Source organism: Hyperolius riggenbachi, chromosome 7 (assembly GCF_040937935.1).
Source record: "Hyperolius riggenbachi isolate aHypRig1 chromosome 7, aHypRig1.pri, whole genome shotgun sequence".
Classification (NCBI taxonomy): Eukaryota; Metazoa; Chordata; class Amphibia; order Anura; family Hyperoliidae; genus Hyperolius; species Hyperolius riggenbachi.
In genome coordinates, this window is record NC_090652.1 from 205,745,716 (window position 1) to 205,767,986 (window position 22,271).

The window sequence follows — 22,271 nt, forward strand, 5'->3', positions numbered from 1 at the left end:
GTGTAAGGTGGGAAATTTCTTTCACATGATTTGGAACTGCCCGGTTATTACAAACTATTGGTCTGACCTGGCCTATATTATGACAGGGGTGATGGGAGAGAGGGTGGTGGTTGACCCTAGATCTCTTTTGTTGGGTTTATATATAGACTCTAATATTTCTCCCCAAAGTATCGTCCTGGTACAGCTGATGAGCTTCTATGGAAGACGGGAGGTTTTTTTTTTATAGATGGGGTAGTAATACTCCCCTCTCTGTCTCTTCATGGGTTAAGAGAATGAATGGTGCCATAGTGCTGTATAAACTTACATTTTTCCAAACTTAAATGCCCTGAAAAATTTGAGAAGATGTGGCAATGTTCGATGGAATATATCGATAACAACAATGTTTTAGACAACCCTTCTTGGCTGAAGGCTTTGGGCGTATGTTGAAATAAGTTATTACTATAATGTACTGTATATAATATACTGAGTTGTTGTTAAAGAGAAACTCCGACCAAGAATTGAACTTTATCCCAATCAGTAGCTGATACCCACTTTTACATGAAAAATATAATGATTTTCACAAACAGACCATCAGGGGGCGCTGTATGACTGATTTTGTGCTGAAACCCCTCCCACAAGAGGCTCTGGTACCTTATGGTACTCTGGGCAAACTGCCACAATGTAACAATGACACACACAGGAAATGGCTGTTTATAGCTGTCTGTTAAAGCCAGAACATCTACATAATCTGCCCACAGTAACAATGTCACCATGTAATACATGTCAGAATGTGAATCTGGGAGAGGAAAGATTTTACAATGAGCAAACTCTGACTAAATCATGTATACATAATTATTGTAAAAATTAAGCACCTTTTTATATTAAATTATTTTCACTGGAGTTCCTCTTTAAGAGTTTTTTTATTGCTCTGAGTTGCACTGAACCCAGGGAGGGTGGGATGGGAAGGGATTGATGGGGTGGGGGTAACCATATAATACTGTAATGTCTATTGCTGGTATTTTGTTTTCAAAATTTCAATAAAATTCAACGTTCAAAAAAAAAAAGGCCGACGATATAATCGTTAAACGAACAAATATGCATGCCAAAGTTCCATAGACTTTAGCAGAAAGATTGTTTAACTGCTTATTGTTTCAGGATGTAGATTTTACGCCCTAATTACAGCTGCTGCAAGTTTTAGGACATAGAATCTCCAGCTCTGTGGAGTCGGTGCAAAAATCATCCGACCCTCTACCAGACAGCCTGGGAACAGAATATTCGCACTACCCTAGATCCAGAACAATGGTCACAATGTTTAGACACTCTGTCTAAAGGAAGCATGCAAATGTCAAACATGTAGGTCTCTATTAGGCTTCTCCACCAAACTTATTTAGTCCCTCATGTGTTACATAAAAAAGATCAGTCTAGAGACCCCAGCTGTTTTCGCGGTTGTCAGGTTCTAGGAACCATGTATTACATTTGGTGGACATGCCCTAGAGCAGGAGTCCCCAAACGTTTTGGGTCGAGGGCCGGGTCAACATTCTTCAGACTGCTGGGGGGTCAGAGTATAGACAGTGAAGCATACCCAGGTGACAACCTGCAGTGCAATTGGACAGCAGTGTCACCTGATGTGGAAATTGGTTGGAAACCAGCGAATTACTGCTTTCTGACTTCCATGTGGATGGGTGGTGCCAGCACTACTATTTTATATGCGGACCACCAATATTTAAATATGTAGCTGACCTCATCTGTAAGTAATACATTTTGTGTGTGTGTGTGTGTGTGGGGGGGGTCGGGGGTAAAAAAGCCTCAGGGCCACATTCGGCCCACGGGCCTTAGCTTGAGGACCACTGCTCTAGAGTCTCACATCTGTGGAAGAAAGTTCATGCCCTCATCAATCGTACCCTATTCCATTGCATTCCTAAAGACCCCAAAATATTCCTCCTAGGTCTAAAACCTAGCTCCACCTCACACACCCAACATTAATTAATCCAGTTGATGGTGACCTCCACCAAAACTCATATTGCAGCTAACTGGTGTTCTCCATTCCTCTCGTACCTAAAAGTGGTAGACAAAATACATTTTACTATGACCTGTAAACGTATCAATGCACTAGTTCTTGATAGGAGCAGTCGCTTTAACAAGGTGTGGGATACATGGATTTCACAAAAGCTTTCTAGGGGATCTTGAATTCAAGTGATGCTTTAATCTACTCTTTTTGGTCCCATATTGACTTAATACCTCCATCTGGGGATACAGCAATGCTATTCAGAATCGCTGAAGTCAAATTAACCGTTTTTGTACCGAAGAACTGTAGAAATTAGAGACCGCACTCAGAAGGCTTCTTTAACACTATATTCACAGCAAACAAAGCAAGACAAGGTACATGACATGTTTCAGGTGACGCTACACCCGAGGAAGGGCAACGCCTGAAACATGTCGTGTACCTTTTTTTGCTTAGTTTGCTGTGAATACAGTGTTTAAGAAGCCTTCTGAGTGCGGTCTCTAATTTCTACAGTTTGGTTTAGCAGGAGTGGTGTACCTGCTAGGGACCAGCATCGGCGTAGGGGTCAAGACTGACTGACCTGGTTAGTGGTGGTGAAAGTGTGCATTTACAAGCATTTTTGTACCGAGGTTGCACTTTTCCTTATTTCTTTCTTCCTACTTGTATGATGTGCTGTACTGTTGATGCTATTGCTTGAACATAGATTATTGTACTCATTTTCTGTTCATACTTACCTTTTTCTGATACATCGAACCCATGTTAGGTATCCATGTATATATGTTGTATTGTTTTATGAAAATACTGCCTGCGCAGTACATTTCACACCACGTGTGAGCAATTGACAGCGGCACTCACACAAGCGCAGTAGAAGGCGACCTAGCGAGGGACCGGGAGCCAGCAGCTGAGAGCGGAGCTACAGCGAGGGACATAGCGGCTGCTAGGGGCTGGAGGAAGCCCCGGGTAAGTAGATGTCCTTTCTGCAGTTCGGACATTCCCTTTAAGGAGTAAAAACTGTGGAAAGCGAACCAGTTAAAGACCTGTACACACAAGAGACGTTAAATGAATTGATCCGATTTGATTCATCATGACGGTCTTTCAAAATGCACAAGTATTCTTATACATCGGTCATCTGTAACTGTTGTTTACCATTTTTTTTCTTTAAAAGATAAAATCTTGTAGTGGGTATGGATCTTAGTGCTTTGTACACACCATGCAATTTCAGATAGATGGGAAAAATCGATAATTTCCGACTGGTCTGATCTGATTTACAATTGTTTTTCTGATCGACTTTGTATAGAAATGATTGGAAAATTGAACAGAAAAAATGGTCGGACCTGTCGTAAATAATCGATTTGACCCACCTATCTGACAGGAAAATACATGGTGTGTACCAAGCATTAAGCCCCATCTACATGGAGCGATCCGGCGGCTCGATTAGCCGCCGGTTCGACTCTTCCGCAACCCCCGCGCGTCCCCGCTTGTCCGTGCGTGCGTGCGTGCGTCGGATTTGATACCCGCTCGTCCCAGCCGGCACCATTTATCTTCCGCTCGATTACCCGCTATTGTCCGCTCGCGGGGGTTGAGCGGGGAATCGGCCGCGGCGAGACCGGACCTGTCGGATCTTATCATCAGCGGCTCGATTGATAAGTAAGATTGGCACGTGTAGACCCAGCTTTAGTCGCCCATCTAGTGGAAAAGTTTTTGTTTGTTTTGATCCCCTTTGTTTCTTGTAAATTGTACATAATGTGAATAGTCTGTACAGCTCAAATAAAGCACTGGTGTTGATTAAAATACAAAGACGGTCTCTAGACTTGTTTGACACTGTGTCTCTTCCAGAAGGCAATAAATTGGCAGTTGTTTCTGCTTGGTGCTCGGTCACTGCTTTAACTGGATGGGGCAGAGACAAGTGTGGAAAAGTGAAAATCCACAATGACATGCCTTAACGAAGTATTCATTAGTATTCATCCAATTTACTGACTGCTTTTTTTCTTCTCTCTGCCATTTTAGATAGTTGAAATCCTGCTTCAGTACACTGACAAAGCACTGAGGAAGTGTCCTGAACAAGGCAAAATCCAGGTCATGGAGCAGCATTTCCAGGTACGGAAATCATGAGACGAAGGAGGAAATTCACTTGCTGGCAATAGAAATCAGAGTTTCTTAAACTACATTTGTGCTATACATAGTTCTACAGTGTTTGTTTTACAGTTTACTCAGTCTTTTATATGTCAGAAATGATGGTTAATTTATATAACAGCACAAATGCTACACTTACAAGTATTTTTGGTAATATATAGATAGGGACTCCTGCACAGCCATCAAACTGACAACTGAAAGGATCACAAAAGATTGTTTTGTCTGTTAAAAGTTTCATATCAGTATGTACAACTGTCCAACACCTCTATATCCATGCTGTCACCAATACAACCCCTTTCTAAAAGGCCCCAATACACCCCCTTTCTAAAAGGCCCCAATACAACCCCTTTCTAAAATGTCCCAATACAACTCCTTTGTAAAATGTCCCAATGCAACTCCTTTGTAAAATGTCCCAATGCAACTCCTTTGTAAAATGTCCCAATACAACTCCTTTGTAAAATGTCCCAATACAACCCCTTTCCAAAATGTCCCAATACAACCCCTTTCTCAAATGTATTTGACGACTGGCTTCTGTTTACCTGTCAGTGTGATCAATGCTATTTTTTCCTATTTAAATACAGAATCCTTCTAAGCAGCTCCTTGCAGTGTTTTTATTTTTTTTTAACACGTTTGTTGTTTTTTCCCTAGGACACTGTACCTGTAGTAGTGGAATATTGCCTTCTACTGCAACGCACGTAAGTTCATATTTCTTACCCTGTGTGTAATGCTTAAAAAGTACACCTAAACCAGGATAACCAGGCCCCTGTACTCAGTGTCCTCCCGGTCTCTTTCAAAGAGTCGCATTACCCCTAATTAAAAGCTCCAGTCTGACCGGATCACGGCGCATGCTTTGTCCCACCCAGGCGTCTCCTTAAAGAGACTCCGTAACAAAAATTGCATCCTGTTTTTTATCATCCTACAAGTTCCAAAAGCTATTCTAAGGTGTTCTGGCTTACTGCAGCACTTTCTGCTATCACCATCTCTGTAATAAATCAACTTATCTCTCTCTTGTCAGACTTGTCAGCCTGTGTCTGGAAGGCTGCCAAGTTCTTCAGTGTTGTGGTTCTGTGATGCATCTCCCCCCTCCAGGCCCCTCTCTGCACACTGCCTGTGTATTATTTAGATTAGAGCAGCTTCTCTCTTATCTTTTACAAGCTGGATAAATCCTCCTCTGAGCTGGCTGGGCTTTCACATACTGAGGAATTACATACAGGCAGAGCTGTCTGCACTCTGCAGGAAGAAACAGCCTGACACTTCAGTGGAAGATAGCTGCAGGGGGAAAGAAACACACAAATGATCTCTTGAGATTCAAAAGAAAGGCTGTATACAGCCTGCTTGTGTATGGATGTATTTTCTATGTGTGGACATACTGTACATCAATCTACTTCCTGTTTTGGTGGCCATTTTGTTTGTTTATAAACAAACTTTTTAAAACTGTTTTTAACCACTTTGAATGCGGCGAGGAGCGGCGAAATTGTGACAGAGGGTAATAGGAGATGTCCCCTAACGCACTGGTATGTTTACTTTTGTGCGATTTTAACAATACAGATTCTCTTTAATCACGCTTCCGTTGTGACAGCAGCACAATGGAGGGGACTAGGAGGACACTGAGGGGTCACAGAGACTATAGAGCGCAGAATGAAGTCCTAGGTAAGTAAAATTCAACCTTTTTATTCTGTTCAGGTGTTAATACCTAATTTAAAGCAAAACAAAAGCTATAGCATTGTCATAGTAATAATGCTGTGATGTCTCCAGGTTAAGTATTACACTTCAGAAACTTATGTATCAGGCTTGCTTAGGAATGTCATTAAATAATATGTTATGTTGCTGCTTTGGTGTTTAAATTGTTAAAATACTTGATAACGGACATATGACTATGGTAGGGATTCAATAGTGAGCCCCTTTGAGGGACTGTTACTGAAAAGACTTCATACTCTATACAGCGCTGTGGAAGATGTTGGAGCTATATACCTGTAAATAATAACAGTCAAACGAGGTTTATACACTAGATGACATTGGGCCAAGGCGGCTAGCAATGAGTATATGTGTTCCCCAACGTCATATAAATATCTGGCTTGCTGGAGCTTTACTAACACTGATGCCCGACCGAAACCCAAACCCATTATTCTCCTCTACACCCTGCTTGACGGAAGCTGTGACATAATTTGCTGTGCATAGTTTTGTGGGGGAGCCGTCTATGTCAAATTATGTTCCTGTCTACAAAATACCAATACGTCTGTACAGCACTCGGGCCCCAAACTGTCATCCGTGTCATTATGTATGCGCCTTCAGGATAATGCCCATAATTGGTCTTTAATTTCAATACATTTTTATTGAAGTGTTTTTAGTAAACGTGGGTGCAGCCCACTTCACTTTTAAATATCAGCAGGCTGCATATAGCATAGCAGTGTACCATCCACATAGAAGCCGGCGAGCAGTTAATTGCTGGTTTCCAATCCAATTCCACATCAGGTGACACTGCTGTCCAATTGGATGGCAGCTTTTCACCTTGGTATGCTTCACTGTGTGACATGCAAAGACGTTCTTTGGGTGCCACGTGACTGAATGGCTGCTGCTGGGAGTTATCCTCCAGGCATAATGGGGGGGGGGGGGGGGGGAGAATTATGGATATAATTTAATAAGGAGAGATGGGTGGCGGGAGAGACTGGGCACTGTGTGATTTCAGAGAAAGATTCAAATTTATAGTGTGAGTGTGTGTGCGCGCACGTGTGCAGATGGGGTATGTTTTGCACAGTGATTTTGTGTGTGGGTGCTTTGGTGAAGATTTTGGTGATATACCTAGGCTTAAAAAATGTTTCTTTTTGTGTGGCTGCACTTCATGAGTTTACTGGGAAAAGGGTGGTTTTAGGGGTTAGATGACTTTTGTGTGTGTGCGTGTGTGTGCGCGTGTGTGCGCGTGTGTGTGTGTGTGTGTGCGTGCCGCGATCACTCGAAAACGCCTTGACCGATTTGAACGAAACCTGGTATACAGACCCCTTACTACCTGGGATGATATATTCTGGTGGTCTCGGGTCCCCCCTGCACACCTGGGCGGAGCTACAAACAGCAAATCATATTTCACCCATTCATGCCAATGGAAAAAATGTAAAAGGCTGGTATTCTCAAAGAAATCAAGCCAGGGTTCCCACACTTGGCACAGTTGTAGTTGGTCCCTTGGTGACAGAGGTTACAAATTCAGAAAAAGTGGGTGGAGCATAAAACAACCGATCAAATTTCAGCCATTCATTTTAAATGGGAAAATGTAAACTGCAGCCATTCTTACACTGTTAATGGCAGGGTTTTCAAACTCGCCACACTTGGTCACTGGGTGACTGGGATTAATATCCAGTGGGTGGAGCTTACAACAGCCAATCAAAATTCATCTATTGATTTTCTAGGGGTATGTTTAAACTGCTGCCATTCTTACACTGTTAATGGCAGAGGCTTCAAACTTGCTACAGTCAGTCATTGGGTTGCTGGGGTTCAAATTCACTAACTGGGTGGAGCCACAAACAGCCAATCAGATTTCCTTGGAGGATAAACTGCTTCCATTCACAAATTTTTGATGCCAGGAACCCAAAAGCTCACAAACTTGGAGATTGAGTGACTGTGTGTGTCAAGGTTACAAAAAGTGGGCGGAGCCAAAAACAAAATTCACTGGATAAATATAAACTGCAGCCATTCGTGCACTGTTAATTGCAGGGTTCTCAAACTTTGCCCAGTTGGTCACTGGGTCACTGGGATCAATAGTCAGAAAAATGGGTGGAGCCTACAGCAGACAATCAAAATTCACCTGTTGATTTTCAAGGGGAATATTTAAATTGCTGCCATTCTTACATTGTCAATAGCAGTTGCCTCAAAACTGGCACAGTTGGTCACTGGGTGACTGGGATTCAAACTCAGAAAGGGGGCGGAGCTACAAACAGCCAATCAGATTTGTTAAATTTCAACTAGAATAAACAAATGTACAAATTGATACCAAGGATGTCAAGGTTAGAAAAAGTGGGCGGCGTCAACAACTAAATTTTTTACATGGGAAAATATAAACTGCAGCCATTTTTACTTTAATGGCAGGGTTCGGAAACTTGACACAGTTGGTCACTGGGTGACTGGGATTAATATTCAGAAAGGTGGGAGGAGCCTACAACAGCCAATTAAAATGCAACTATTGATTTTCAAGGGGAATATTTACATTGCTGCCATTCTTACACTCTTAATGGCAGAGGCCTGAAACCTGATACAGCCAGTCATTGGGTGACTGGGGTCCAAATTCGCTAAAGGGGATGGAGCCACAAACAGCCAATCAGATTTATTAGATTGAATTAAGTCATTCTGTTATTGGCAGGGTTCTCAAACTTGACACAGTTGGTCACTTGCTGACTGGGATTAATATTCAGGAAAGTGGGCAGACAGTCAAAATTCACTTGATTTTCAAGGGGAATATTTAAATTTCTGCCATTTTTACTTTCTTAATGGCAGAGGCCTCAAATCTGGTACAGTCAGTCACTGGGAGACTGGGGTTTAAATTCTGAAAAGGGGATGGGCTACAAATAGATCAGATTTGTTTAATTTCAATGGGAAAAATGCAACTTATTGATGCCAAGGACCCCAAAGCTCATAAACTTGGTCATTGAATGACTGTATGTCAAGGTTAGAAACAGTGGGCGGAGCCAAATATAACTAACTTGTTACATGAGAAAGTATAAACTGCAACCATTCTTACACTGTTGATTGCAGGATTCTCCAACTTGGTACAGTTGGTCACTGGGTGACTGGGATTCATTTTCAGAAAAGAGGGTGGAGCCTACAACAGCCAATCTAATTTGACCTATTGATTTTCGAAGGGAATATTGAAACTGCTGCTATTCTTACACTGTTAATGGCAGAGGCTTCAAACCTGCTACAGTTGGTCATTACATGACGGGGTTCAAATTCACTAAAAAGACGGAGCCACAAACAACCAATCAGATTTATTTGCTGGATTAACTGCTTCCATCCACACAATTTTGATGCCAGGAACTCGAAAGCTCACAAACTTGGTCATTGAGTGACTCTGTGTCAAGGTTACAAAAAGTGGGTGGAGTCAAAAAACAAATGTACCTGGGAAAATGTAAACTGCAGCCCTTCTTCACTTTTAATGGCAGGGTTCTCAAACTTTACACAGTTGGTTACTGGGTGACTGGGATTAATATTCAGAAAAGTGGGTGGAGCCTAAAAAAGCCAATCAAAATTTGCCTGTTGATTTTCAAGGGGAATATTTAAATTGCTGCCATTCTTACACTGTCAATGGCACAAGCCACAAACTTGGTACAGTTGGTCATTGGGTCACTGGGGTTCAGATTCAGAAAAGGGGGTGGAGCCACAAACAGGCAATCAGATTTGTTTTATTTCACTGGGAAAATACAAATTATTGATGGTAAGGACCCCAAAGCTCACAAACTAGATCATTGAGTAAATGTGTGTAAGGGTTAGAAAAAGCGGTCAGAGCCAACAGCAGCCAAATACATACCCGGGCAACGCCTGGTCATCAGCTAGTCAAATAAATTTTGGTCAGTGCTATGCAGGAATGTTATGCTTATTTTGCACATTAATTGCTTTGCAGAGGTGGAATGGAGGGTTGTTCTGCATGTGTTGCTACAGTGATCGTGTGTGTGTATGGGTGAGCTTGCGCTGCAGGCTTTTGCAGGCCATTGGGTCACATTATGGCTCACATATTACTTGCTATTATGTTAGGCTCAGGATATCTGTTGTTAGCATAATATCTACTCTGGTTAAATGAGACATAAGGGGGGCGTGTCCGGACATGGGAGAGTGAGGACGTGCTTGAGATCGCTCCTGTCCCAGAACCGAGAAATTAAGCAGAAGCATTGACACCGAAGCAAATCCGAGGTCGTTGACACAGAGAAGGGATGCCACCCAAGAAGGGGAACAAAGATACCGAGAAAAAATCGGCCAACACCCCAGGAATCAGCACTTTCTTCCGAAACAATAGAAGAGAGGCCGGAGCATCTTCATCTAAGATGGCGCTTGACAGGAACTCGCAGCGCTCAGAACGAGAACAGAGCGGGGAGACAAGACAGCCCAAGAACACACAAGCAAGGAGTCGCAGCCAACATAGGGAATCACCGGAATACCGCACTGATTCGGAGGAGGAATATGAGAGACCTAATTCTGAGGTGGGTGACTCCCCGAAACATGATACAGAGCAGACATATTCCGGGAGGAGAATAAGTAAAGGGACAGATCTGGCCTCCGAGGTAAAAGGGCTGAGAGAATATATACAGGGTCTCCCCACGTTAACTGATCTGGAGAATTTTGCCACTCGCATAGAGAAGTCGTTTAGAAGGGAGCTCGATGGGCTGCATAAAGACATCTCTTATATAGGGCAAAAAGTGCTGAACCTGGAAGAAAATGAGGACAATGCCCATACTTACATGGAAGCCGTACGAAAGAAAGTGACGCAGCGAGATAAAGAATTGGATTTATTACGCACACAAATGGATGACCAGGAAAATAGGGCTAGGAGACAAAATATAAGAATCAGGGGACTTCCAGAGGCAACAGGTTCAGAAGAATTAAAGCCAACAATAACAGATGTATTCAATATAATTCTGGAACGCCCGGCACAAAACCCCATAGATATAGAGAGGGTCCACAGGGCCCTTATGCCGCGGAATGTGGATCCAGCGAAACCCAGAGATGTTATTTGTAGGCTGTTGAGATTTACCGAAGTGGAGCTGATTTTTCAAAAAATGAGAGGCAGAGAACACCTAGACTTTGACGGGGCCAAGCTTTATTTCTACCCGGATATTTCAAGACGCACTCTGTTGCAAAGAAAGGCGGTTAAGCCTCTTCTGGAGGAGATCCGGAAATCAGGAGGTATCTATAAATGGGGCCATCCGTTCGCACTCACTGCAACAGTGGCGGGTAAGACAGCCACACTTCGCACCAAAGATGATCTTGAGGATTTTTTGGATAAACTAGATTTATCTAAAGTGGACTTTGAGGACTGGAGAGAAGCAAAGGTTCTGCCACAGTTGCCGCAGAGAGAAAGATGGCAACGACAAGGAAACAATAAAAGGAAAAGCAGATCTGAAAACAACTCTCAACAAGATTCGCAAGGATAGACATGTGGTAAAACTTGTGAGTAAAGAGGGTCCAGAAAGAGCAAAAGCGCTTTCCCTGATGCTTAAGGTCAGACTGTTAGGGGATATACCTGTTTGTTATGAACAGTACCAGAATATGCACAAGCATGCAACAAATGGGATTTATCAGAACTGTTTGAACATCTGACTTAAAGGAGCACGGTCACACTCTGGCTAGACATGGCTGACCTGTAATATAATATTCAGGCATCCGTGTGGGCTAAGGGTTTACCCAGGCACGTTAAGAATCTTCTGTTGTTTTCTTTTTTTTCTTTTTATATATATACAAATGTTTTATTGCAATTATAGAGCTATATATAGACATATGCATGCATATAGGTTCCCAAATGTGTTATAACCATAAGATAGGAACTAAGGTGTTGAATATAGATGAAAAATAGGTTCCGGGATGGAAGGGATAGTTTTCCTCACCATGCGGTCATTTACCCCCAGTAGGTCTCCCCGACATAAGGGGTGGATGAGAGTGATAAGCTCATGCACACTTAGTGCTAAATGGGTTAGAAATGGGATAACATATAGGGATCACGGGTTACAGGGATTAAACTATGCTAGAGACTATAACAATGGAAAATAAAAGCGACAAACTGAAGGTTCTTACATATAACGTAAGGGGACTGAGTTCCCCAAACAAGAGATCGAAGCTCTGGGTGGAGATGAAGAGGTTAAAACCGCAAATTCTACTCTTGCAGGAAACACATTTTAAAATAGGTTTTCCTCCTCATTTACCATTGAGACAATTCGATAGGTGGTTTCTGGGTTCATCACCAATACGGAGAGCAAAAGGGGTAGCCATTGCCCTCAGCAAAGATTGCCCAATTCAGATAACGGATAGCTTGATAGATGATCTAGGGAGATATGTGATGATTAAAGGGAATGCCGCAGGACAAAAATATACAATAGTCAATGTCTATTCGCCCAACCAGAAACAGATTCCTTTCTTTAAGCATGTTATAGCCAAATTGCAGGGGTTTCGTGAGGGATGCTTGATATGGGGAGGTGACCATAACATGATAAGCAATCCAACTATTGACTCGTCCACAGGGGTCACATCAACGCCAATGTCTGCTATAAGGAGACTAAACCAACTTTTAAGAGCGCAGCACCTGGTAGACTGCTGGAGATATTTATACCCATTACACAGGGACTACTCTTATTATTCCTCAGTTCATGATCTCTACACAAGAATAGATCGATGTTACATAGACCAATATTTTTTGGGAGCGATACTAAAAGCGGGGATAGAATGCCAAACTATATCTGACCATGCAGCAGTATGGTTCGAGTTAGCCTTAAAGGATATCCCTAAAAAACAATGGCACTGGCGTTTGAATGAGTCTCTTTTGGACGATGACGAGACAATTAAATCATTACAAAAAACCCTTAAAAATTATTTTCGGGAAAACTCCACGGATGAAGTAGCATCAAGCACGGTCTGGGAATGTCACAAGGCAGTAATAAGGGGGGAATTGATAAAAATAGGCTCACAAAAGAAAAGAGAATATAATACATTATACCAAAAACTCATCGACTCAATAACTAACATGGAGGAGATACATAAGAGAAACCAAACCAGGGAAGGAATACGGGCCCTAAAAATAGAAAGAAATAAGCTGCTGGAATTAATAAATCAGAGGGTACAGAGACAACAGAGACTTTGGATAGCTAAGGCATATGAATATGGCAATAAAACGGGGAAGATGCTGGCTAGAGCCATGGCAGCAAAAAGAGAAAGAGCATTTGTAAGCCAAATAAAGAATCCCCAGGGACAATTGGTAAAACACTCACGGAAAATAGCAGAGATTTTTAAGCAGTATTACTCCTCACTATATAATATAGAACAGCAGAGGACACCTCATACACAAACAATTCTAACGCAAAAAGTAAAAGAATATCTACATAAGGTAACTATGCCCACACTGCCGTTAGACGACTCAGAAGTGCTGGATGCTCCCATCCTGGCGGAAGAAATTGGGGAAGTAATCAAAAATATGCCTAATGGTAAAAGTCCGGGACCAGACGGTCTCACCAAAAGATATTTCAAAACATTCCTCCACACCCTCATGAACCCTATGCTTACTTTTTTCAATAAACTGGCGAACGGAGATAACTTTCAGCCGCAAAGCCTAGAGGCACATATCGTAGTGCTCCCTAAGGAGGGGAAAGACCCTGCCTGGTGCCAAAGCTATAGACCGATTTCGCTTATCAATTTAGATGTAAAAATCTTCTCAAAGATACTTGCAAACAGGTTAAAGGACGTACTCCCCAAGCTAGTGGACTTGGATCAGACAGGTTTCATACAAGGAAGAGAGGCCAGAGATAATGCAAGTAAGGCTTTAAATGTAATGCATTGGGCACAGAGGTCCAGCTCACCCTTGATGATACGGTCTACTGATTCGGAAAAGGCGTTTGATAGGGTGAGCTGGACCTTGTTAAGTGTACTTCTGCAGCATATTGGTTTGAAACCGAACATGCAAAACTGGATAATGGCCTTGTACTCAAAACCCAACGCTAGGGTCCGAGTGAATGGAATTCTGTCAGAGAGGTTTACAATAAGCAACGGCACCAGGCAGGGCTGCCCACTGTCTCCTCTACTGTTTGTGCTATCTCTGGAACCAGTACTTAGAGAAATCAGAGGGAGTCGGGAGGTCAAGGGCGTAGAGATAGGTTCTCAACAATACAAACTATCTGCATTCGCAGATGATATCCTTTTCTACGGGAAGGATCCGCACACCACGCTTCCAAATCTTCTTAAAATCTTAGGGGAGTACAGTCTCATCTCTAATTTTAAAATTAACATGTCCAAATCAGAATTCTTAGCAATCAACATGGACCCAGGGGAAGTTAAATTAATCACCGAGAACTACCCTTTCCCATATAAACAGGATGCAATACGTTATTTAGGGATCAAATTGCCTTCAGATCTTAAAGCACTATATAAGCTAAACTTCCTACCCCTACTTGAGGCCCTGAAGAAGGACTTAGGGAATTGGGACAGGGATACCTTTACCTGGTTTGGACGAAAGAACATCCTGAAGATGAATGTGTTACCGAGAGTCCTCTTCTTTATGTCAATGATACCTATACCCCTCCCTAAAGAGTTTTTCTCTAAAATTAAGTCGTTATTCATCAAATTCGTATGGAAGGGCAAACACCCCAGACTAGCCTATAACATCCTTATAAGGAGGAAAGAGAGAGGAGGTCTAGGCCTTCCAGACATCAGAACATACTATCAGGCAGTAGCGTTAAATAGAGCCCTAGATTGGAAATATGGGGATGATACCAAAAGCTGGGTAAGATTGGAGAAAACCTTAGGGGGTAGGGAATTAGCCTTAGCTCAGTGGGTTCCGAAAGCAAAAAGAGACCTATCAGACATGAGCCCAGATTGGATATACAATACCCTCCAAATTATAGACAACTTGAATCAAAAATACAAATGGTTCCCTGGAATCTCGTTAATGTCCCCACTGACGGGTTATCCGCTTTTCGCACCAGGTTTGGAGAGGGGATTCTTCGGGTCCTGGGGAGGAGGAGACAAATTGTGCCTAGGACATTTTATGGAAGCAACACAGATTAAAAACACTGTCAGAATTACGGGAAGATTATGGACAGTACCCCTTTGATTTCTGGAGATTCAGACAAGTGGGGGCGTGGTGCGCGGACCACTCGTTGGGCTTTAATGATGAGGGAAAAATCTCTGAGTGGGTCGGGCTACACATTAAACATGATAAAATAGAGCACTCAATCTCAAAACTATATCAGATGCTTCTGGAACAGATTAGCAGATCCCCGCTGTTATTTCTGAGAGCATGGGAAAGAGAAATAGGTATCCCCCTTGACCCCATACAGGTGCCTTTTCTTCTAGACAACATTCACTCTTCCTCAATCAGCACGCGTACACAAGAAAGCAATTATAAACTTTTAACCAGGTGGTACATGACACCAGATAGACTGGCAATTATAGATAATACAAGAAGCGAAGAATGTTGGAGAGGATGCGGCAACAGGGGCACTCTGCTACATCTACTCTGGAACTGCCCTAAACTGGTGAATTATTGGGATGAGGTGCTCCAGATAATTGAAAAAATAACATGTCGTAAGATTGAGGACAATCCATGGGTAGTCCTCCTACACCTATCAAAAAGCAAATCGTACAAGAGAACGGTGGTTCCTCATATGCTAGACGCAGCTAAAGGACTAATCCCCTTACATTGGAAATCCCACTATACCCCCACCATAAAGGACTGGTTCCAGAGACTTAACCAGACACAGAGGATTGAGGAGACAGTGCTAACAAGCAAGAATAAGTATAAAAAATATTACCAAATTTGGGCCCTATGGATCGATTATAAGGACTCAGTAGAATACAGAAACTATATGGGCGGAAACCCATCTGATTAGGCTATATTAACAAGGTAGGCACCTTCGACACAAACGCTATTCTTAGACATAGCCAAGCACAGTCCAATAACCCGTGATCCGGGGAGGGAGGGGGGGGGGGAAGGGAGGGGAAGGGGGGGTGGATGGGAAGGATAACACTTGCTAAGCCTGGAGGATAGTCAATGCAATAGGTAGCACTTAATGGAAGAAGCAATACCTCATTCTTAAAGTTGGAAGCTGTTTAAAAAATAGAGAAGAGTTTTGTCTGCGTCATAGATAGAAACCCAGCATTCCGATATATATGCACACAGAAAGTCAAGTTAATCTGTATATGAAAAGCTTAATACACTGTATGGATGAAACGTTGTAAAGGTTTTTCTTCTTGAAAAATGAAAATAAAATTATGTTAAAAAAAAATGAGACATAAGGGCTGCATGTGTTAATAGGCGCTGTTTATATTACCTAGATACAATTTTTTAACATCATTTTATGTATACTCCGGTCCTCCAGCAGTCTGGTTTGTTGACCTTCCCCTTGACTGAAAAAGTTTGGGGACCTCTGCTCTAAATACATACAGGGTGCATTTATCTATGTTTTCCCTCTGTCCTGTGCAAGAGTTCACGTCCACTTTAAAGGATCTTAAAGGTGCCCATACACTTGCCCGATTTACTGCCGGATCAGGTAATGTATGCAGGGGACGGCGGCGGCAGCTCCACAGATTGTGAATCGGTTTCATAGTGAAATCGATTCAAAATCTGTTTGCAGTGTAGGCAGCCAATAGATCCCTCTTTGTTCAGATTCGATCACAGAGGGATCTATCTGCTGGTCGATCTGGTGGCATAATCGACCAGTGTATGGCTGCCTTAAGTCTTCTTAGTGTTAGTCTTCTGTATTCCGTTGTCTCTTGTGACAAAAATGGATGTCAAGTACAATAGTCTTTAAAGTGGATCCGACATGAACTTTTACACATTGCATAATTGTGTTCCTTACATATAGTTTATAGGGCATTCCTCAAGCCAAATACTTTTTCCTTTTTGTTTTAATACTAATTCCCTATAACTAAACAAGCCTCGCCCACAGCCTCTCCAAAACGCCAAGGCACTCAGACCCATGTAGCAAGGGCTTATGGGAGCTCTGTCTGGGCAGGAGGAGGAGGAGGCTACTAGCCAGTGATTTCAGAGGCAGAGGGGAGGAGGGTGGAGGAGGACGAGGAGGAGGAGGAGGAGGAGGGAGTGAGCTGAGGGCTGGAGATGCAGTTGCAGATTACCTGTGTAATGATGACAAACAGAACATGGCTGCTCTCATTGTATCACAGGAATAATTAATCATATTCTATTGAAGCTGTGTGCAGCTAGATATGCTGTGTAAACGATCTAAACTTTAGAGAACATAGAAAAGTTACTTGTTATAGTTAGTTTTTTCATCTCAGATCCGCTTTAAGTTTGGTGACTGCTTGACAAGCAGAGGCAGTTCCTCACCTTTCAGGATTCTGATAACAACCTACTGTTTACTTTTGTGTGTGTGCTTTTAGAATACTGGTGAAGTAAAGGCTTGACACAAAAGGATCATTGTAACTTTATGTGTGCTGTTAGAAAGAACACTGGTGAAGTGAAGGCTTGACACAAAAGGATCATTGTTACTGACTTTTAACTGAGGGGCCATTTTCACTGCTGCAGAATCAGCAGCGTTTCCCCACATGCGACTTAAGCGGGGAAGCGCTGCCTATTCCATCAACAGGCTCACCGTCCAAATCGCATGCTGCAGTTTATGGAAGCATGCACCCAAATCCCTATAGCCATGCATGGCATGGCTATAACATTTTGTGTGGGACTACACACAAGCACGGGTGGCACATCCGATTCTGAAATCGACATGGCAACCCATGGAAAATAGGCCTTAATAGCAAGAATCCACTTTCTTCTTTGGGAGAAAGTCCTTAATTTAGTGCATTCTGATGAGGTATATAAAGTATAGTGTAAAGAAAATGATAAATAGAGCTGAACAAATGGTGCTTTTTTTGCTTTTTAGTAAGTGAAAAGGAGGCAGAAAGTACAGTATAGAAAATAGACACACAATATATGAAGACAATTGCCATGTTATCTGTACCATTTAGACTGTTGCTTGAAGAGTACTCCTCATTCAAGTTTGGCTTTATTTTGTGCATTAACTAGCTTAGTGTGAAGAGTTTAAAATAACCTGTATTGTGCACATATCATTTAAAGTAACTGGCAGTCCAGTTATACAAGCCATGATTGTTACAGAAAGGATGCTTTCCTAGCTTTTATAGGCTGTGTGAGACAGCAATAGGTGTTTTTAATTTTGTGATAATGTGATTACTTCTGTCTTTTTACCCACAACACATATATCAAGAGTTAACATCTATCTATGGGAAGGCAGCAAGATGTGTGTCCTTTGTGTGAACTCAGGGGAGTACGCTGCCTTTAAACCTAGACACATGCATTGAAATGTCAATGCTAATGGAATAAAGAAAGTCACTTGAAGGGTAATGTCACTGTTATCTGCTTGCCCATCTGAGCTGTCTTTACTTTAAAAAACGGGAAAGGCTGTCTCTAGAGCATTGACTAGAAATGACAGCTCTGTAGACCAAAGCCCAATGAATTCATCACCTTGTGAAAGCTGCTGGCTTCAGATCAGCAATTTCAGGGGTCCGCATCTACTAGACTTGTTTTGTATCAAATAACTCTGTACACCAGTTGTATTATTGTGTTGTGATTTCACTCTAAGCAAAAAGGTTCAGACCTTCTTCTCACAGCCTGCCATCTCCAGCTTTATAAGAACATCAAAAGGATAATAACCTGTAATATCAGACTGACTGTCAAACAATGGGTAAAGTTATGTTGTAAAGTCTGTAATGTTCTTATCAACAGACATATGGGGGCTGCCTACCAAGAACTCGTGAAGGCTGTCGCATTAAATTCAAGAATGAAAATCGTTTACAGATTTGTTTAAAAACCCAATTGTAGATTTATTAACCACTTATGTGGTTTAAGACGGTATATCTACACCTTGCAAGACTTCAGTTCCTGCACAGGGGCGTAGATATTTGTCTATGACCACCGCTCGTTCCTGCACGGGTACTTATTGCCGAACGTTAGCGGGGAGATAAATGGGAACGTCAATGATTGCCGGCATCAATGAGATGCCGCGTCATTTGTAACTTCCGAAGTAACACGTCCACGCATTACTTCCTGTTATCGTACTTATAGTACTCTAATAGGAAATAATGCAAGGAGTTTTGAATCAGGATGATACCAATTATTGGCTAACTTAGAGATGGATTAACAGTGAGCTTTCGGCTTATAAAAAGCCTTCGTCAAACTGGTTCCTGACCAAAACTGAAAAACACAGCTTATATACACTGACATACAGAGGAGAAACATTCTTTAGCAAACATAAATGTAATTAGAGGCCTCAACTGTTACTGAGGAGGCTTTCCCAGGCATCCTGGCTAAATTGATAAGATCAATATCAACATGACAGGAAGCAGACTCTGGTAAATGGGGAGACATTGTAAATAATGCGTGAGAGCATCTTGTGGCCAAATAGTAAAATTACACCTAAATTCATTTATTTTAATAAAAAGACCCATATATACGTTTAAAATTAACCCCTTACCTCCCACCCTCTCCCATAGTAACCTAAATAATGGTATGCATATTTAAATTAAGGAGGCTAAACTCTTTAAATATATTCAGGGTGCATTTCTCTACATTTTTCTTCTGTCCTGAGCAAGAGTTCAAGTCCACTTTTAGCAGCATTCATCTCTACTAACATATGGTAGGCTAATGGTGTACTGGCAGAGCAGGGGAATAGTCCCAGTTTACTAATGGGTCAAACTATAACATTTTGCTTTGTTAGTTTTCTTGATTTCATTAAATGGCTTGTATACATTTTAATGTTTCTTTGCAGAAAGCTCTTGTAGGAAGCACAGATTCAAGTAAAAAGTGAAATCAAACAGCTGAAACACAAAACCTTGTCTTGAATACCAGCTAATTACCTTGCTAACGACTATCACCACGTGGACACTATACAGTTCACTAAGATAAGCTTTTTACTTATTGGTCACAGACTTGGTCCAGCAGCTTTGCTACTTTTTCAGGAAATATGCATAGATCTCTCTGTTGGTAGGTAAAGTAGCCCAATGGCAAACTTAGGATGAGAAAGAAGTATGAACACTTCTGGACTAGACCTTGAATTAGTAAATAATAAACCAATCCAGGACTTCTCACAAGTATTGCCTCTCCTTTGTAACTCTCTCCCACAGCATGTCCGTCATGCTCCGAGCCTGGAGACCTTCAAACGTACTCTCAAAACACACCTGTTTAGAGAAGCCTATAATTTGCTGTATGTCATAGTGGAGGCTCGCTGCCTCATCTGCTAACTCTTGTGTCTCCTTCCCTAGTGTCTCCACTCCACTACCCTCTAGAATGTAAGCTCGCAAGGGCAGGTACCTCCTTCTAGTGTTTCTTATACAACTGTAATTTATCATATGAATATGTACCATTATTGTTAATGTCTCAAGCTACGCATCAATTACCCGTATGGATGTATTTGTACTTGTATTGCTTTATGTCCTGATTGTACAGATTTGAATTTCTCATGTATCTATGCTTCCCAATATTTGTTTTGTACTATGTGAAGCCCTATGATAGATATTGGTGTTATATAAATAAAACATTATAGTGTACTGTTAGTGTAAATCTGAATGATGGTAAGGCCAAAGGTTTGGGGCGTAGACTAGTCACTGCGCTGGTTTGTAACTAATGACGCTGATATTTTCTCATATTTCTTTTTATTGGAATTAGTAAAAGTGTATGACTGGTAGGGGCATCTATTAGTTAACTTTAATTTCAATTTTTTTTATTTTTTTTTAATAATTTGCAAATCATATCTGTTAGCCAATGTTTATTGTCTGTGTTTTCTGTGTAGGGATATTCTCTTCAGTCAGATATATGACAAGCTGAGTGAGAACTGTGTAGCAAATGGAGTATTCTTGGAGTGTTTAGAGCCTTATCTTCTCCGGGATCAGCTAACTGGTCTGACCACTCATGTCATGAAGGACTTGCTACTTCATTTACAAGATCGGGGAATGATGGAAAGCTTGGAGGCCTGCATAGTGCACATGGACATCACCAGCCTTGACATCCAGCAGGTACCTATTGGCTGCTGCTATTCTTTTAGCTTTGACTAGTGAATTTGACTGTTACATGATTGTTAGAGTCCGTTGTGTATTTCTGTAACTACTGATCTTACAGAATGCTCGCTCACAGCAATGTGAAAACTTTACACGTAGTTGGCCTCGATCCATAAAAGGCTCTGCAATAAAATATTCTGGTCGTTAAAATACTGCATTCATAAAGATTTTCACAGCTGCCTTTGAAGTTCGGTAAATTACCGAAAACCATTGAGCGGTAACAGCAGAAGTGTGGCGTTATCTCTCTTTTGTTACAAGCTGTAATTACATGCAGTGAGGGCATTATAATAGTAGGAGGCATCCCCGACATCCCTTTAGAATGCCTGTTTGTTATACTGCCTCTGCTCGCTCTGAATCTCTGTCCATTAGTCTTTCTTAACATTTTATTTAATTGCCACAGCTTAGATGAACTCCAAGACACTTTACATATGTCATAATTATGTGATTTTACATACTAGTTCCTCGCATATTCAATCAGGAGCTGAATGGGTTACACTGCTGATGAGTTTCTGGGGAAATCTGTTTTGTTCATATTCTCTGCTGGCGGCCTGGGGCTAGAAAAGTTTTGTCCCGCCGGAGAAGCCGCGGGTCCTATCAAAATCCGGTTCAGGAGACGGGGCTGCTTCTATTGGCTTCCTGCTCCAGTCTGTCACAGCTGTCTCTGCTTCTGCTTGTGTGAGTCACGCTTCCCTGCACAGACTCACAGAGACTTTGCATTGTTAAGACCACACCAAAGGTAATTATTGTGGGTATTACCGAATGTTGTAGGCTTTATGAATTGACATTTGCTGACATGTGTTGAGGTAATTACTGCACAAGTTGGTAATTTACCTCACTGCTTGGTAATTTAAGTTTTTCATGCAGTAACAGCCTTTATGAATTGACACTGTTCTAAGTGCTCGGTAAAGTCAGCTGTTTTCTGCATTACCGAATGCTGTAATGTTTTATGAATTGAGGCCTTGAGAAAAAGGAAACATCCAGTGGACAGACACATTATTTATGAAGGAGGTCAGAGGAAAATGGTCAGACTGGTTAGAGCTGACAGAAAAGCTATAGAAATTCAGACATGAACTTAAAAACAGCTCAGAATGCACAGCGTATTGGGTTCCATTCTTGTCTGGCAAAAACAGAGCTGAGGCTACAGTGGGCACAGAACAGCTGAAGATTGGAAAAATCTAGCATGGTCTGTTTTTCTCTTTAATGATAATTTTATCTCATCCTGCTCAAGATTAACTGTAACATTCCTACATTTGCCATCCCAGTATTCCTGCAGAAGTGGACATGTAGCTGCCTTTACTATGCAGATGTGTGGCAACAAAGAGTAATGCTCCTCGTCTACCACAAAGTGGCTGCATAGTATGCAGCTGCCGGGCCTTGTTCATAGGTGAGGCACTACAGT

The 22,271-nt window shown here is 41.8% G+C and overlaps 1 protein-coding gene across 2 annotated transcripts in view; it reads left to right on the forward strand.

Annotated features, from left to right (window-relative positions):
- VPS8 (VPS8 subunit of CORVET complex) overlaps positions 1-22,271 on the forward strand; it is a 457,588-nt gene that overhangs the window by 157,616 nt on the left and 277,701 nt on the right. For both annotated transcript variants that reach the window (XM_068245033.1, XM_068245032.1), the window contains exons 20-22: positions 3,989-4,078; positions 4,763-4,809; positions 20,608-20,830. In XM_068245033.1, the coding sequence (XP_068101134.1) occupies positions 3,989-4,078; positions 4,763-4,809; positions 20,608-20,830 (360 nt within the window). The remainder of the gene's footprint in view (positions 1-3,988; positions 4,079-4,762; positions 4,810-20,607; positions 20,831-22,271) is intronic.